The sequence below is a fragment of the Ylistrum balloti genome, unplaced genomic scaffold (assembly GCF_031769215.1).
Source record: "Ylistrum balloti isolate Yb309-2 unplaced genomic scaffold, AGI_CSIRO_Ybal_v1 Utg369870, whole genome shotgun sequence".
NCBI lineage: Eukaryota > Metazoa > Mollusca > Bivalvia > Pectinida > Pectinidae > Ylistrum > Ylistrum balloti.
Window position 1 is genome coordinate 164,378 of NW_026782013.1, and position 18,668 is coordinate 183,045.

At 32.7% G+C, this 18,668-nt stretch overlaps 1 protein-coding gene across 1 annotated transcript; it reads left to right on the forward strand.

Moving 5' to 3' along the window:
- The first annotated feature begins 105 nt into the window (after positions 1-105).
- Positions 106-18,302, forward strand: LOC132545988 (26S proteasome regulatory subunit 6A-B). Its single transcript, XM_060209675.1, has 17 exons — positions 106-454; positions 1,231-1,291; positions 1,632-1,692; positions 2,421-2,498; positions 3,377-3,439; positions 11,951-12,031; positions 12,284-12,409; positions 12,798-12,905; positions 13,061-13,123; positions 13,543-13,589; positions 14,238-14,328; positions 14,493-14,565; positions 15,486-15,695; positions 16,577-16,683; positions 16,906-17,051; positions 17,242-17,323; positions 17,926-18,302. Exons 1-17 carry the CDS (start codon positions 283-285, stop codon positions 18,034-18,036), a joined length of 1,680 nt encoding a protein of 559 aa, XP_060065658.1. The 5' UTR covers positions 106-282; the 3' UTR covers positions 18,037-18,302.
- Positions 18,303-18,668: the final 366 nt, after the last annotated feature.

The window sequence follows — 18,668 nt, forward strand, 5'->3', positions numbered from 1 at the left end:
ACAGATCAAAACACCCGCCATCCGCCACCATCTGTAAATAGTAAATGGTCATTTTCCAATTTCCTGTAAACTACTTCCGGTTGCGTGAGCATTTCAGAATGAAAATGGATGAAAATGGATAGGAAGATGAACATGTTTACATATTCAAGATGAGATAGCGAGACACTAAAAAATTCGCTTCGTTGTATCATCACCGATGGTTCCTTTAATGATAATTTTGTTTTACAATGGACCAAAGTTAGGGACATTCACCATGCAGATAACGTGGTAATTGGCTAAAATATGAGTAGTGGTGTCAGTTCCCCCAACATTAGCATAGTTCCAGGCTCGCCAAAACCGTACGACTACCTGCTCAAGTTTCTCTTGGTTGGAGACAGTGATGTCGGGAAGGAAGAGCTGCTTGGGGGAATGGATGATGGAGCTACAGAGTCTCCATACGGATTCTCTAGTTGTGGTAATATATATGGTGTCAATAATTCGGTGGTGGTTTTGAACTTTGCCATATTTGGTCGCTTGAGTTTGTCATTTGACTTATAAGATAAAAAGAGATGAATCGATTTCTATATCACACTCCTCAACAACCAAAAGCTTCTGTAAAAGAATCGTTGTCAGCATTGAGAGAGAAGAATTTGCATTATATTGTAACTGTTGTAGAAATTTAAGTCATAGATATAATAAATGTGATCATAAAGTTTGCCTGAGCAGGGTGACTAATAGTATGTAAGTTAATTACTGGCCTCCTTCTCGGTCAAGGCTTGATATCAACATGGTACAATGCCTTGTTATCGAGCAAGCCTGATACAACATTCATGTCTTTTACTTATATACCAACATCTTTTTTTTTTTAATCGTAGCCAGGTGATAATTACTAATTCCTTGCTTTTTTTATAGCATTTACGAGGAGAAAATTTCACATTGCATTGCCAGAGTTGCTGTAGCCTAAGATACAATCCTTAAATATGCTTTTTGTACCGAGCAAAATCAATACCAATGATTTCAAATGTGTATGTTGATATCAAAATGATGCATGTATGATAACAGCAATAACAAATCTTACCAAAGGAGAAGAGCTTTTCCATGAATGTTGGCCAGAATCCTGTGGGGAAAAAAGAAGGAAATGTGTCAATACATTGTATTATGTAATGTTGTCTCAAAATCGGACTCGGCATGTATGACCTGTATGACCAGGTATGGATTTAAAAATCATTTATATATTTTGTTTTGTCACAGGTATCGATTACAAAACTACAACCATATTATTGGATGGAAGGCGTGTGAAGTTACAGTTATGGTAAGATTATATTATTAGTGGTTGATTTTATTCTATGTAATTTTTAGTTACCATCTTTCATTATTTAAATAGCTATTGATTATCAGTTGCTTCATATATAGAAATTATCATTGTGAGGGGCACCAGTGTTCTGCTGTAGTCTCTAATTTCATACTTATTTTGGTAAATATCTTATATTACCTTATATTGTGTGAAAGACCCTATATACAATTTTTCCATGCCCACAATTCTACAAACTATTTGACATTACTATAATAGGAGATACTTTCACATATATAAGGATTGAACACCATATTTACAATTTTTTCTGATATTCTTACCTGTAATGATTTATTTTCAGGGACACTTCAGGCCAAGGACGATTCTGCACCATATTCAGGTCTTACTCCAGAGGAGCCCAGGTGAGAAATGTGATCTCTGTAGTCAGTGGTACATGCTATGGCATCATCACGTTATAGCTCATTATTACCTTCTAAGTTATAACAATATCACTCAAAGGTATTATTTAAGTTTGCAAGTAAATGCTTTTTTACCTGTTGCTACACTAAGACTATCTTGTTTAGGGTTAATATCCTTCCCATTGTAATGACGTTTTGGATGGGATATAGTTTTCAATTGCATACACTCACATTTTGCTATCACTTTGTTGATTTGACTTATTTCTGAACAGACTGTAAAGAAAAATCATGTATAAATCAGGTGTGAAAATCTTATGAGTGGTAATATGTTCAAGGTTTCAGCAAGGTCACTGTTACTATTTATAGTATCATTTTTTGTACCCATTCTTTATAATCACTTTGATTTGATCAACCTTCATACCTTCGAAGTCAAAATAACTACATATTTTACTGTATATAGAAAATCTCTCAACTTTCACTTTATTTTCCATCAGATTATAAAAATGTTCACAGAGTTATTTATTGTCACAGTTCTAGCTTAATTATTATGACAAATTTTCCATGGTAAAATGTTGCTTGCTCTGTTTTAGATACATCACAGTGATATAATCTTAACTTCGGAAATAATCTGTGTGATTCAGATAATGGTAACACAAGGATATTTGTCAGTTTGTTAATCTCTGTTGATATTGCTATAAGTTAGTTCATGTGTACACATTTTGTATTTACAGGGCATTCTGCTGGTTTATGACATTACCAATAAGTGGTCATTTGATGGCATTGACCGTTGGATCAAGGAAATTGACCAGGTAGTGTCTTAACTTGCACAGCATCCTCTATGACATAAGATATGTTTTGTTTTATAATATGAATGATATAGGTCAGGTCTTAAGATAAAAATATTCCTGCAAATGTTTTGGATTTTCAATCATCAAAAACTGTAGTTGACCTAATAAGCCCGTATTTTCTTCATAAATGCAATTCATTGATATTAATTTATTTTGTCTTATAAGTGTTGTAGTCTGTTGTTATTGATTTCAAATATGGAAAAAACATACCTTGGGTACTGTGAAGGAAGATGAAAAATATCATATAACATAGATTTAAGGTACTTGACCTCTAGGTTCATGGGATGAAGCCTAACCTAAAACTGCGGAAAGAAATTATACAAACCCATATTCAATGTCAGAGGGGTCAAATTTGTCAAAACTCGGAAAACAACATCATATAATTTACCAAAATGTCTAGCATCATGGTATTTGATTGGTAGATTCAAGGAGGGAAGTCCAATTAAGATGCAAATAGAAATTTATCTTCTAGGAAAAATATATTTAATGATTGATGAGGATTAGCCTTTAGTGCTATAAGCTAACTAGTTTTAAAGTTGGTTTGAGTAAATGTGATTTAGACCAATTTTGGATATCAGTGATGTGAAATGTAATTATATTAAGCACTGAATATCAGATAAGCAATGCAGTCCCATTGGTTTCAATTGTCATGGCATGCAGGTGAGTACATTTTTTTCAACATTGTACTCTCTGGGAAACTATCTTGAGGCTTTATATCAAAGTTTAGAACAGAATGCAGATCTTTATAAATTTGTATTAATTTATTTAACTTGTTGTTGAAGCCAGATTTCAATGAAAGAAAAAACTGTCTCTGATGATGACTGATAATCATTTTCCAGCATGCACCCGGTGTTCCCAAGATTTTAGTTGGCAACCGTCTCCACCTTGCATTCAAACGACAAGTGAGTGAAGCAACAGCAGAAGCATATGCTTTGAAAAATGACATGGCTTTTTTTGAAGTGAGCCCTTTGTGTGACTTCAATGTGACAGAATCTTTTGCAGAACTATCTCGTCTGGCTTTAAAACGGAATGGCATGAGTCGTACTTGGGGGCCAAGCAAAGGTGTGTACATTTATTGCATGAGTGATCTGGCCTCTAAGGTCTGTAAACAGCATGAATATTTATGATGAATTGAACATCATTTGTTGATGATGAAATCCTGTTTAAAATAATTTGTTGTATTATCAGGATGGTGAAAACATTTTTATTGACTAAAAATAATACAAAGTTTTGAAAGAAATCGTTTAATATTTGGATTTTTTAAGTGTAGAACTAGATTGACTAATCTCCATTTCAATGCTTTGTATTTGAGGCTTTGTGGTTCAGATTGGTAGATTGCAAACCAATGTTATTTTATCAAATGAATTAGTTATTTGGAACATCTTGTTATATTGGATAATAAAATGTAAAAGACATGATTGATGATGAAAAACAATTATTTTAGGTAAGAGGAAAGGGTTTATATTTAAACCAAAAGGTTTCGGCATTCTCCAGTTAATTTACCTTCAACAAAAAGAGGAAAAAATAGTTTTGATCTTATACATAATTATTCTAAGGAAGGTGGCATGAATTTTTAGTTAATAAATGATGAATTGGTAATTATTTCAATTTGAATTAATTGATTATTGCTAGCAAACCAATCACAACACTATTCCAAGTTGTTCTATTTATTTTTTAGTATTGAGCCTTCAGGAGATAGCATGTCACACGATTGTTGCAAGGACAACCATATATGGCATTGATCAACTTCCATTACCACAGACATTGAAATCATATCTGAAGTCTTACGCACTCACCAACAAAACGAGAGCAAGAATGCAGAGTTTCATCCACCGTGATAAATCAAAGAAAAATAAGTATCTCAATCCCACAGACTCACCTCCCGCCAACTGTCGACGCAGCTGCTGCATCAGCTAACACACAGGGATATATGGTGTTGTCTAGAACTGCTAAAAGTTCTAGACATGGACACCAAAATCTGACAAAATTTTAGTTTCTGGAAAATTTGTGTTTTTCCAATTTATGTGATCTTATATTCTGTTTCATGTGCTGGTTAAATTGAAAATAAGATCAGGTAACTGTTTGTCAGTTGAATCAGATATAAGAATACATCATGTTTTTTATTTTCTATTGGAAACTTTTTCTAACATAGTGACAAAAAATGTGACTTTCCAATGTTTTTTCAAACTAGTCTTTGATTCAGCAATAACCTGAAATTGGAAAAGCATTTATTTTCTTGATTACTTAAAGCAATAGATACAAGTGGAATCTTGTCAATTATACATATGTAAAGCTAGTCAATAGGCATTTGAGAATTATATGAGGTCTTAAAATGTTGTGAATTTGTGTGGAAGGGGGTTAGGTGAAGATGGCTGTAATGAGTCGCTGTACCTTCTTGGTGCTGTTTCATAATGACAGGAATCTGTTCAGTGTGAGAGAGTTTATTTGTGTAGGGAGTCTGGAAGAAAGAGATCTCAGTAACATGATGTGGTTTAAAATTTGGGAAAGGGGGTACTTTGAAACATTTTGATAGAATAACATCATTGGTTCATAAAAATCCTTATTGGTTCATTAATTGAAATCATTCTGACAACACATCATGTATAACTATTTATATCATTTCAAAATGTTTCAGCTGAAAATCCATGTAAAAGGTACACTTCAGAACTTTGCTCATTTTGGAAGTATAAAGCAATAATGAATAATAAATAATGGTATTTTTGAGAATCTGTTGTCCTACTTTGTGTGACTATCTCTGAAGTATATGAATTGCCTTCTTGTTTTACACCTGTACTGATCAGTAGTTGATACGTGTGAGGTTTGGTTTCTTGATAGGTCAGTAGACTCTCCCTAACTTAGCATTCAGTTTTGTGTTAGTCAGTGAAGCATAGTAAATCAATCTTATTGCTTAATTTTCCTGATTTATCATGTCTCTCATGGATACCTGGTACACATCCACCTGGTAATAAATATTTCATTTCTTTTTGGATTTTTTATCAAAGATAATTTTGATGTGTGAATTTGGTTATACAATATATAATCGGTTCAGAATTTTACAGTTCTGACTTCACAGCATTACACATCAGGCCTAAATAGATTGCTATTTATCAACTCTGTTTTGGCATATACATACTTGTGTATAAACTGTTTTAAAGGTGTTCATTGGTAAATCTTGAAACATTTTAATTGGCAAACCCTGAAACATTTTTTGAACTACTTTTGCCAGTAAATATTAGATACTGGTCAGTAGTGCTAAATCATATAAAATTTGAGTTCTTTTTGACTGGATATACTTCATGGTACAACGTGTCTTAACAGACTGTGCTAAATTCACATAGTGTTTATACTTTTAGACTTTTGATAAATTTCTTTTGTATTTAAAAACAGAAGCTTGTTACAGTTGAATAACACTGTTCAATAGTCAAAAATAATGTAAAAATCTAAGATTTATACATCAGTAGTATTGCAGCATTTCTAACATCCTGTTTGGGATATTTTGTACTGTTGTGTAATACCGTGTGATGGATATACAAGGGATGGATTGCCAGTATGATGTCTTCCAATCAGTGTATGAATCATGTTACTGAAAATTGCCTCATGTCTGTTCTTTTGATCTATGATGAACAATAGCCTATGCTAAAGGATAAAGTAAACGAATTGGAAAGTATTTCAAGTGAAATACATCAGGTACAATTGTATCTGATCATTAAATTAACACCAGTTTAATTAGAATGCCAGAACATTACCCCTTATGGGATGTCAGATCCTAAAGCGCAGAATAACGTAGTGAGAAATAGAATTTACATTTAAGTCAAATTGAACCAAAAACAGCATTGATTAACTGTGTTTAGTTGGTAATAGTTGCCAGTCTTACATGCCAGACATGGAGGAGGAACCTATTAGAAATCCATGTCGTACAACTGCCTTTTATACTCTGATATTTGATAGGTCGCCAAAAGGTCATTCAAAAACAAGAACATATACCAATTAAAAATCAGTGATAATAGAAAAAATTATATACTGCATGATGTTGTTGAAGTAAAAAATGATATTTCACGACTTCCCATTACGCATGCATATGCTTATGCAACTTAGTTTAATTTTGGTGTTTGTGATAGTAGCCACATCATAAGAAGATTTTACTCTCACCTTCATGATATTGTTACATATATATATGTAAAAGATTTCTCTAAATCATAACAAAAACATCATTAGACATTTGTCTATAGGAGCCAACCTTTGAGAAATTGAACTGTGACTGGTATCTTTGTTCCAAATGTTTCATTGATAAACTTGCTCAGAAAGCATTCTCATTTAAACATTTGGTTGTGCCTTTTAGCTGTTTGTGTCCTGACTGTATCTTGCTTATTGGTATTTGACAGGAGTGGTTATTGACAGTAATGATTCATCATTGTGATGACATTTATTTCAAATATACACACCTTGGTCATTCATTAATGTTCTAACTTTGTAGTCAGCGTTAGCTGTGTTCTTGCCAGTTAGATGTCAGAGTTCAAATGACACTGAAAGATTCTTATCAAATTGACATTGAAAGATTTGTATCATTCATTATTCTATACAAGACACATTATGAAAATCTAGTGTTTGTTTCTGCAAGTATGAAATTTCTCATATAAATGTCACTATATATATATATATATAGCTATCAGCAATATCCTGTATACCAGGATTGGATTGGTTCAGAAATATCCTTATTCTCAAATTTGGTGTCGATACTCTGTATTCTCATTTGTAGAGCCGGTAGTGTACATGGATATAGGCATATACAACTGTGTATGTATTCTGGGAAAAAATATCTGTATTTTGAAGTTTTGAATGAAAGGAGCTTGATATTTATATTTGAATATTCAAAATCTATAAGTACATGTTCACCATTGATTGATATTAAGATTACTGATGAGCTGTATTATTTTGTATCTACTTGGCCATATCATTTGTTTTGTTATATTGTCAATCAGTATTATCTGTATATATTGGCATTGTTTTTATTTTTCTGTACTTGATGTATCTATATTGTGTTGACTTGGGCTGAGAGAATGCACTTTATCTGCATCTACAGCTACTATGGATCAAGTTTCAGTGATCATAGTTGTAGTTACTCTGCCCATTACATTTTGTCTTCCTTCCCAGAATAGTCTTTTCCTCTTAGATATTACATAGAGATAATTGTTCCTCCCCTTTTTCTGCTACGTAATGACACAATAGCAGTATGGAAGTATTTTTTTGTTGAGAATTATCTGTGATGTAAGAAGTTAATTATATCTTTATGTAGCTCAACATTTCATTCAATGAAAAATTTTACATGTTTTTTCTACTGAGACAAACTTTTGTTCAGATATTCATGTTTTGAAGATACAATTTTAATAAATGATTTCTATATATTCTTAATCCAAACCTTGAATTTCGTTTGGTGTGACCAAACATTCTTAATGGTAGAGAAAGTGCAGTTGACTGTGTATTGGGAAACATTAAACAAGACTTAGTAGTTTGGTGTTTATTTGTAAATTGCCTTCAGTGGTTGTGCCTGTGCTTTTTGTGGATTATTTAAGTGTACATGTATTATGTAAATTTGCTATAGAAGGTGCTATATTTTGTATGTTAAGTTACATTACTGTTTTTGTGTATGCTAGAGAACTATGTTGCCTCTTAATCAGATTTCTCACATTTTTTCTTTATCAGAGTGTAAACTATTCCCACTGAAATTTAACAATTTTGATGATATATGTGTTTATGCCTAGAGACTGTAAATTTGCCTGATTCAGTAGCAATTAGTTTTTGATCAAGGGAAAACAATAAGGTATCTATATAGTGTTTTGGTTATATATTTTACCTAAAGTTAAAAAAATGCACTATATATTCAGTCTGGTTTATGAAAGAGAGATGCAAAAGGCTTTGCAATTAAAACAATTCATTTGACAACAATGTAAATACAATTTACAGATTTTATATTTCCAGCACTGATGAAAAGATTACTGCCAAGTCATCTTTATAAACAGGATGTCTCCATTGTATAGTGGTTGACTGTTTTCCTCTTGGTTGACATATTTGTTTCCACTTCTTATTAAAGGACATTATCTGTTTATAAATGTATCTTGTAGCACTTAGAGTTTTTAAATTAATTGAACTTTAAAAGAAAAAATATGAAAAATTGTATTAAAAAGGCACACAATGTCATTGCATAATGTTTGTTTTATGTTTTTGTCACAATGTTAAAATGTCACATCCTGAGTAGCTGGTAATGTCACATGTGATAGTCATGTTTCATCTATTTTATCAAACATTTCACCCACTCAAAATTATTTGGAAATCAATTTGTTGAATTAAATTGAAAACATAATTGAATTATTTGTACAAGATTATCAGTCACATTTGTGATAGTTTAGTCAGGTTTCTTTCTTAATGCATACAACTTGTCAATATTTGAATCTCTTTTTATTTAATTACAATATATACATTGAGTAATATTCATTTTGTATATATTCAAGCAAATGGATCAGATCTTTCAAGGGGACAGTTTTCTGGTTGTTTTTTTTATTTGCTGAATCAATTACTTCATCAGACTTCTTGTAAGTGGTTTTATGATATTTCCTTCAAGTCTTCTATTTGTGATTTGATTTAATTCTCTAAAACAATAGTCAGTTATTGTATTATACTTTCTGTAAGTCTGTTGTCAGTGATAGTAGGCTTTCTGTTCAACAGACAATATTCAAAACTTGTATCTTGTTTCCTGTAAGTCTGTAGTCAATGACAATCTCATACTTCCTTTAAGTCTGAAGTCACTATTGTCAATGATTGTATCATATATTGATCAATAAGATTATAGTCTTCAGTCTTTTTCTACATTAATGCAATTGGTTGTCTTTTATGCTGTGGAATACTAGTCCCCTTAAAAAAGGATCTGTTTATTCATTTGCAGAATAATTACAAATTGTATGAGATCAACATAGTGATATGAAGATCTGTTGTATATACAGCTGTAATATTTATTAAGGGATGCTTGGTTACCTGCCATCCCTGTATGATACATCCCACTTGGGAACTTTGGCTGCTCACAGATTAGTGAGCTTATTGTTAGTTACCTTTATCTATATAACCATGATGTTGTTTAATACAGTTTCAATAAGAGTTATTCCTTGTGTTGCTTTATTTATTTCAAAAGTTAACTGGACATTTGATACTTATCCTTAGAAGATTATAGTGATTTACTGACAAAATGACAAACCATTTGACCTGTGACAACCTATATTTCTTCATTACATGTTAATGATGTCTTTGTGATAAAATGTATGAAGTTTGGTGATTACTCTCAGAAAAGAAAAGGCTGTTTCAGTAAGGAAACGCTTTATGAAATATGACCTTATAGTCACTTTGACCTCCAGACTCCAGAAAACAAACCCGATCAAGCACTTTCAAAATGATTCATAGTAAATATACGAAGTGTATTTTTGTTGAAACACTTCAAGTAAAGCTTGGGACATTAATGTTGACAAATGATTTCATATTTAATGGCTTGCTTTTAATACACAGCATTCAAATTTTAACTACATTGCAATTGTTTCATAAAAAGCTGTTGACAGCCTCATCAGGAAGTAGAAGTTAAGTTATTTAAATGGATTGATCCACCAAGAAACTTTTGAGTTGGTATCAAAATTTGCATTTGTATTCACATGGTCTTAATTGCTAATTCAGGAGAAGTACTCATTCTCAAATTTCTTATGTATGCTCTCAAATGTGCATTGTCCAATTTGGGACCAATTGAAAAGTAAAAAAAAAAAAAAATTGAGAGACTACCATCATGGATTTCGACAGAGTTTGTTATTGTCGTTTCTGAGTATGGGTCCCAATAAAATTGGCATGAAAGAACTAAATCAACTTATTCTGCCAGTGAGTCGTATTGTGATAAGCTTGACAGCCGATGGAGGCTGAAAGTTATCAAAGTTGAGGTTTGGGTCACTCATATTCAATGTCAAATGGTTAAAACTGTCAAAACCTTCAAACGACTTCTCAGTGATGGAAAAGCCTGAATCCATATTACATTTAGCTTGTACTTGGTTAAATTGTGGTTGGGATCAAGTCCGACTTCGTTTCCGAAAAGAAATTACCTTGACCATATTCAAAGTCTCAGAGGTCAATTTATTTCCCTCCCTCTCTCTCTCTCTCTCTCTCTCTCTCTCTTTTAGACAATGTCAGTGGTGTGAAATGTAATGTAGCCAAGTGAGTAACGCAGACCCATTGGTCCCCATGTTGGTAAAAATTAATTTGACGTTAGAAATACTGTGCTTAATGTATATTGGCCACACAAGGCTTTAGAAACTGTTAGACATGATATTAAAACATTGATACGAACACACCTCTTCGAACGCGCCGACGTAGCGGAAGTTGTAGGTCACGTGATACATACATAAACCCCGGCGAAAATGGCAACTTTAGAAGATAAAGCGATTTGGGATGACGGAGAGGTAGACTTTATCTAAATTGTAGTGAATTTTGCATATATATTGATACTTTTTTATGAAATATTTGTATATCTTTATTGAAACGAATTGAGAGATGTTGTAAATGGATTGTATATTTGGTGTGAAGTTATAATTTTTAGGTCAGGCTTTCAATTCCACATTGTCATCATAGAGTTAACGTTTGCTATATTTTGTTATGTTTTCTGCTGTTGAGGTGTTATTGCCAAAATGATCTGACAGTGACTCTGTGTATTTGCCAAAGATGTTAATATCAGAGCTGTGCAGGCGTAAAAAATAGGGGGTTGGGTGGTTGTTGACAATGTTGTATCAACCCCCCAACCCCCCCCCCCCCCTCACAACAACACGATGTAGCCTTTTACACGCCTTTTACTTCTTTTAACTCTTTTACTAATTCCATTTCATTTTATCTCTTTTAATTTATAATGACATAACAGTTACCGAATCAGAAAAAAAACACGAATTTGCCTAATATACATTGTACGCCAATATGGAGTATGGATTTGTTCTGAAAATAACTGAAATTATTTTAACAGTTATTTTTGCTATATATTATTAAAAGTCGCATTAATTTATGACATAGTAAACAATATTTTATTTAAAGATGTTGGCTGAAAGTGCTGAAACTTAATGTGACTATCATTGCCACAGTAATTGTACTATCGTAACATCTGCCATATAGTCTGGAAGCACTGCATCTATATTCGTTACTTTCCCATCTGCATATGAATTTTTGATTTCAGCTACTTTTTGTAACAAATCCATACCCCAGTTGGCATATAATAGACCAGTTTGCATATAATACAAAAATTTGTTGATTTCTCCGACCTAGTTCACATTATAGCAACATAACAATGTATTGTTATATCCTGAACTGTCATCATATTATTCAGATGAATTTACATTTTTTTGTTTTAGGAAAGTCTAGGAGAAGAAATATTGAGACTTTCGACAGATGAAATAGTCACAAGAACAAAGCTATTAGAAAATGAAATTAAAGTAAGTAATAGAAATAAGAAATATACACCTTGTGTTAAATTGAAATTATTAGATTGCATTACAATTAAGCATCAAATATTATCTTTTGATTTAAATGAAATTGATAATCATATATTCAACTTACACAAGTTTTGTCAAGCTGATTTACAATACTACAATGCTCATGCAACTGTCTGTTTTTTTTTTTTTTTTTGTGTGATTTCCATTCATTTATGCATTTAAAGCAAAAAATGTAATGACTTATTTTCAAAGATTATGAAAAGTGAAATTCTCCGCATCAACCATGACTTAACAGCGACCAAAGAAAAGATAAAAGAAAATACAGAGAAAATCAAAGTCAACAAGACTCTGCCTTATTTAGTTTCCAATGTCATAGAGGTAAGTGCAGTTATTAAAAGGTCATTGAAAAGTTAGAAATGAAGAATGATGCATACAAAGGATCTGGTCACTTTCAGGGGTCTTCAAAAGGTTTTGATGGCTGACAATGTTTTTAAAATGCTTTTAAGATAGATGAATTTTATGCGTAAATTCCCAACAAAAAAAAATTGATAAAGAGTAAAAAACTATGCAAAGCATAATTTTGTAACAACCCTCCAGTTTCAAGCACTTTATGTTTTCCCAAACTTTGAGGTCATTTACTACAGTCAACAAATTGGATGTAGTTAAGTTGTAACTCTCATGCTAAAAGGTGATTTACCAATGCCTGATGAAAAAGAAATTTTGTGTCTTGTGTCATTATCACTGTGATAGAACTTGTGACTTGCAGTTACTTGACATGGATCCTCAAGAGACTGGTGAGGAGGATGGGGCCAACATTGATCTGGATGCACAGAGAAAGGGCAAGTGTGCTGTGATCAAAACTTCTACTCGACAGGTAACACTACTTACATTATTTGTGTATCCTCACACTCCACACATAGTATAGGTAATGCGATCTACTGTAAAACTTTTTGCGGTAGTTCTGTTTGTTATTTTGATATTTTCCGAATGTATTGTTGAAAAACGTAAAACAAAATATTTTTATTTCAGACCTATTTTCTACCTGTCATAGGCCTGGTGGATCCTGAGAAATTAAATCCTGGTGACTTGGTGGTAAGTATGTGATGTTCTTTGTGTTAGGGTGTTACATCATTGCACACATTGTTGAACCACCTCAAACTCAGTTTGTTCATCCTGCTTGATAAAATTAAATGACTAAACAACATATATTTTCTAGTAAGAACCATTAACGGTAATATAAAAGACTTGAGGAATGTCATGTATGATTCTTGAATTTACTGTGTCTGAAATGTTTTCAGAGAATCTTTTTTTTTTTCAGTATGATGTTTTGACAAATTATTATCCTAACCAGATTTTGATGTGGTACAGATAGTTTTCTGGGTGCTTCAAAGTGATTGATCATTACAACTCCATCAAAATAAATTACAGTAAATAAAAGATAAGGCCATTGTTATGTAGAATGATTATTCATCAACTGCTGATTTCTATTGAATGAGCATTACTTGTTTCAGGGTGTCAACAAAGACTCATACTTAGTACTTGAGACCCTTCCTCAGGAGTAAGTATACATACACAAACATAACTTGAAAGATGAAAGAAGTAGCTTTTAGTAAAATAAAGCCTAAAATAAAATCTCATCTGTGACAAAAAGTTGTATTTAAGTAAATTTTGAGAATCAAAGAATTAACTTTTTGTTTCACATTTTGCAATACACCAATATCAAAATGTAACAATTTGTGTACTTTGTTTTTTGGATGTTTTTTTCTTTGGATATACAGGGCTCTCGATCTGCCAGATTTGGGGCCGATATTTGGCCCCATTCCCAATGCAAAATAGTATCTTTTTTTCCCAATTTAGACCCCAAGTTCTCCCAATTCTAAGGAAAACACCATTATTTTTCCCAATTCTAAGGGCTCCGGGCCCCAGTCCCAAAATGGGGTGTGAGAGCCCTGATATATTACAATTGATATCTTAAAGTCGTATTCATAGAAATTTACTAATGAAATAGTTGAGGGGGGAGTGTAACCAAATTCATGTGTCTTTTTTTGGAGTGATTTATATGCATGACTGAAGATTTGACTTTTCAAATATAATAAAAAAAGCTCCTTAATGGTTCAAATGGGAACAATTTTTTAAATGAAGTCCTGTGGAGGAAGACAAATTTTTATCTATACATTGACAATTTTTTCCCCTTCTTTTATTACAGATTTGACTCTCGTGTAAAGGCTATGGAAGTAGACGAGAGACCAACAGAGCAGTACTCAGATATTGGTGGACTGGACAAACAGATACAAGAAGTAAGTGAATCCAATGTTGGATTTTGTGATAGTAAAAATGTTTGCATGTTATCAATTATTCAACAAATCAACTTTACTTTGACATTTCCTTCATGTTACAATATTTATATTGATGCATAGTGGTGCTGATTTTAATACTCTTCAAATTTCTTTGTTTATTTCAGTTAATAGAAGCTGTAGTTTTGCCAATGACTCACAGAGAACGATTTGAAGCCCTTGGTGTACAGCCACCCAAAGGTTAGTACATGGAATGTATACTGAGACAGGATTAAATAGAAGTCTACGTTTGGTTGGAAAATTCACATGTCATCTATCTAATATATTTTCTGCTAGTACGATTCTGTGTTGGAAAATTCACATGTTGTTTACCGGTTGCCATGTGTCAGATTATTATTTGTATATAATGCAAAAAGAACGTGTCTGAAACTTGCCACACATTATCATATTTCATTAACTATTGCATAAGGTTGTACCTGAAAGAAAAAATGCTAGGTATAGATTGAAACAGAGGCTGGTTTGTGGAATATTCGGTATGTGCAGTTTGAGGGGTTCAGCCATACCTATCCAAAACAAACTTGCTGGATATCATGAGTTTCATAGAATTTTACCGTAAAGCAGGATTGTTGCACACACACATATATCAAAATGTTATACTATATTTTGCAAGTTAAAATAAGATATATTTTATTTTTTGTTAGTTTTTTATGTTTGACAGGAATTTTTAACCTACATTTTTGAGTTTTACATTTATCAATTCCAGCTTCTGGTACAAGTGCATTCATCTATTGTAGAAATAGTTCTTGCCCACCTGAACTGTTTTTACTAGGTTATACGAAAGTGGCCATATACTTGTTAATAGAACTAGTTAGGCCACGCATGTGTGTTTAAAATATTTGTCAAAGTTTATAGGTAGACTGCTAAAATTCACTTATGTGTATGTAATTTCCTGTATACCTTCCACACCTTTGGATAGCCAGTGAGATTCCAGTGAGAGAATGTTTTTAGCAGTTTTTAAAAATAATTCCAGATGCTAAATCTACTCACCATACAGTCTGCAAAATCACTTCCAGAAATAAAAAATTATTGTCTTTAGGTCTTTATAAATGCAAAGTATTATAGTATGTCCTGTACAGTACATGTAATTTGAATGCCTGCAGGTGTGTTGTTGTATGGTGCCCCTGGTACAGGTAAGACATTGCTGGCCAGAGCATGTGCTGCACAAACTAAGTCCACCTTCTTGAAGCTAGCTGGACCGCAGTTGGTACAGATGTTCATTGGAGATGGAGCCAAGCTTGTGAGGGATGCCTTCGCACTCGCCAAAGAGAAACAGCCAGCAATTATCTTCATTGATGAGTTAGATGCCATTGGTAAGCCAGCTGTTAAAAAAAGTTCTATGGCAACTTTACATCAGGGCTTGTAAATGGATGCTTTTTTGTGATTGGACAATGAATATACTTATAGCTTTATTGTAAACAAATATTGGTTCAGAGATATATATCTTCCGTAAATTAAAACCTACAATTAGTTTGAATAGCAGGGTAGTTTGAATGTGTAATTCAGACAGGTCCATATTTATTTATGTTTGTTCAGACTGATCAAAAGTTTACCACATATATGTGTTACATAGCTACCTTTATAAGTGTCACAACACCAATGAAAAACAGCTGTAGTATTTTTGGTATGAATACATTTTGAATAATACGTAGAGCAGCTAGTGAAACTTCATAATATCTCAATCATAAATGGCATAACGATGTCACTAAAAATAAAGATATCATGGCTGGAGAAGAAAAAGCAGATTTCACAATAATTTGCAGCAGACATTTTTTATGTTAGCAGAACCTGTAATATTGTATTGCACTTGTTAAAGAACCATTAGTTAAAATAATAATATATCTGCAGAAGTGTTAATAATGTTATTACAATCACTACTACAAGTAGTTAAAGATTGAGTAAGGACAGATACAGGTCTGGATTAGTATTCAGTTCAAATTTTTATAAATTCTTTTCTGGATGATCAACATTGAAAAGAAATTCCTTACTTGTTTTGGAAGGTGGGTGGAGGGTTGAGGTCAAGGTCACCTTTACTGATTTAGTGATGAAGCATAATTCTTTTTTATTGAATATGCCCAATTGTTGGTGTCAGCTTAGTGGTTAGTGAAACTGATCAGGGTTGTTTTGTGAAATTTTCACGTTTTTCTCTTTAAAGTTATCAGGCCATTTAGTTTATCTCTCATACCTTCTACAGGTACCAAGCGTTTTGACTCTGAGAAAGCTGGAGATAGGGAAGTACAAAGAACCATGTTGGAACTCCTCAACCAGATGGATGGATTTCAACCCAATGCACAAATCAAGGTATCTGAGTGTAGTTGAGTAATAGATTAGTTTTAAACAGCAAGTAACAGAAAATGACCAATGTTTATATGGATTCTAAAGAGTTGTAGAATATTTGAATTTAAACATGTATTTTGTCAGTTAACCTTATCTCTTAGTTGTAAGACAGTAAAATTACTAGATATATGATGTAGAACAGGGAGATTTTGAATACTGCATTGATGATTACATGTTGTATTACAGGTTATTGCTGCCACAAACAGAGTTGATATCCTTGACCCAGCCCTCCTCCGTTCTGGCCGCTTAGACAGAAAGATTGAGTTTCCACACCCCAATGAGGAGGCCAGGGCACGCATTCTGCAAATCCATTCCAGGAAAATGAATGTCAGGTAGCAAAGACACTTTTGTACATCAAGTGATCTTTACATTTCAAGATTTATCTCAATACTTCTAAAAAAAAAGTTTTGGTTGGATTTTACTGGTGATTGATATGGTTCTTTTATGATAAAGTCACTTAAAACCTCATTTCAACTTCCTGTATCACTCATCAAACTGTTTTGTTATGTTTCTGGCTTTCAGCAAAGAGGTGAACTATGAGGAACTGTCAAGATGTACTGATGACTTCAATGGAGCTCAGCTGAAGGCTGTGTGTGTTGAGGCAGTAAGTACCAGCCCAATACAGACATTGTTTAAATCATTGAGTGTCCATTGAAAAGGTCTACTTCATTGAAGAATTCACTTTAAACTTTGATTGGAAAATCCTCGTAAAATCTATAAAAATACACTTCATTATTCTTTCAATATTGCATTCTTCCATAAACATAAGAAAGGTATGTTTATTTAGTCATTTTTATGCATCAAAAAAAGCAAGGACATTTAGTGTTGCCCTTCATCGTCATTCAGTCATAATATCATTTCCACTCTTGTTTGTAGCCTTTGCAGATAAAGATAATTGTACTGTAATCAGGAATATACAATATAGTTGTAAAATGTAGATCAACTTATGATTTTTGTGATGATCCATCTATTTATTCTAAAGTCTAGGCTGTTTAAGTTAATTTTTTTAACAAAAAAGACATGACCCAAATGGGAGAGCCTTGTTTAGCTCAGTGGGAATGTCTTTCTTTACTTTGGTTATAATGAGCTTTGATGTTCCTATTGCACTGACAAATCTTCTTCTATTCTTCTATTCAATTAATTGATTTTTCATAATCTCTCGTGATGGCGAATGAGTTTATGTGGTGTTTTGTTTGGATTCTTCAGGGTATGATTGCTTTGAGGAGAGGAGCTACAGAGCTAGCCCATGAAGATTACATGGATGCCATAATAGAAGTACAAGCTAAAAAGAAGGCCAACTTACAATATTATGCATAGTGCTACATAATTAGAGACTTGAAGACCTTGATAAGATCAAGGATTTGTGATCCACACACATCCAGTGCTTGTTTATCGCATGTTATTGTGTGGAAAACACAAGACAGAATCTTTAATTTACATGAGATTCTGCTTAACAAGTGTTCAATGATTGTGACGTGGAGATCTGAGAAATATGTATTATAAAGACATTTTGTGACGTCATTTACAATTTCCATGGTTTTATAATAATGTCATGTTGATTGTAATAAACTTCAAGGAATAGATTCATTTCATCATAATTTTTTCTTTTTGAAAAAATACATCAACAAGAAACCGAAACTAAAAGGGCTTTTATCACTCACCAGTATACTTAAGTAATTTTGGAAAAGCCTTTTCATTAAAATTGATGGTTGAAAATAGAGTTCCATTATGAGGACTAGATTCCAGTAACATCTACACATCTCTTCCTGACCAGTAAACACATAACATTATTAGATGGGATTTGAATAGTTTCCATATATCCATGAGCTATTAACCTGACAGCTCTAATATCATGGATATATGAGGGTACATCAACTGTTTTAAAAAGGCCTTTATAACTCACCTGGATACTTACATAATTATGGAAAAGACATTAAGATAAAGAAGTA

Coding starts and splice junctions, on each gene's coding strand:
- LOC132545988 (XM_060209675.1), top strand. CDS start 283: ATGAGTAGTGGTGTCAGTTCCCCCAACATTAGCATAGTTCCAGGCTCG. Junction 455..1,230: donor ATACGGATTCTCTAGTTGTG/GTAATATATATG, acceptor GTTTTGTCACAG/GTATCGATTACAAAACTACA. Junction 1,693..2,420: donor CTTACTCCAGAGGAGCCCAG/GTGAGAAATGTG, acceptor TTGTATTTACAG/GGCATTCTGCTGGTTTATGA.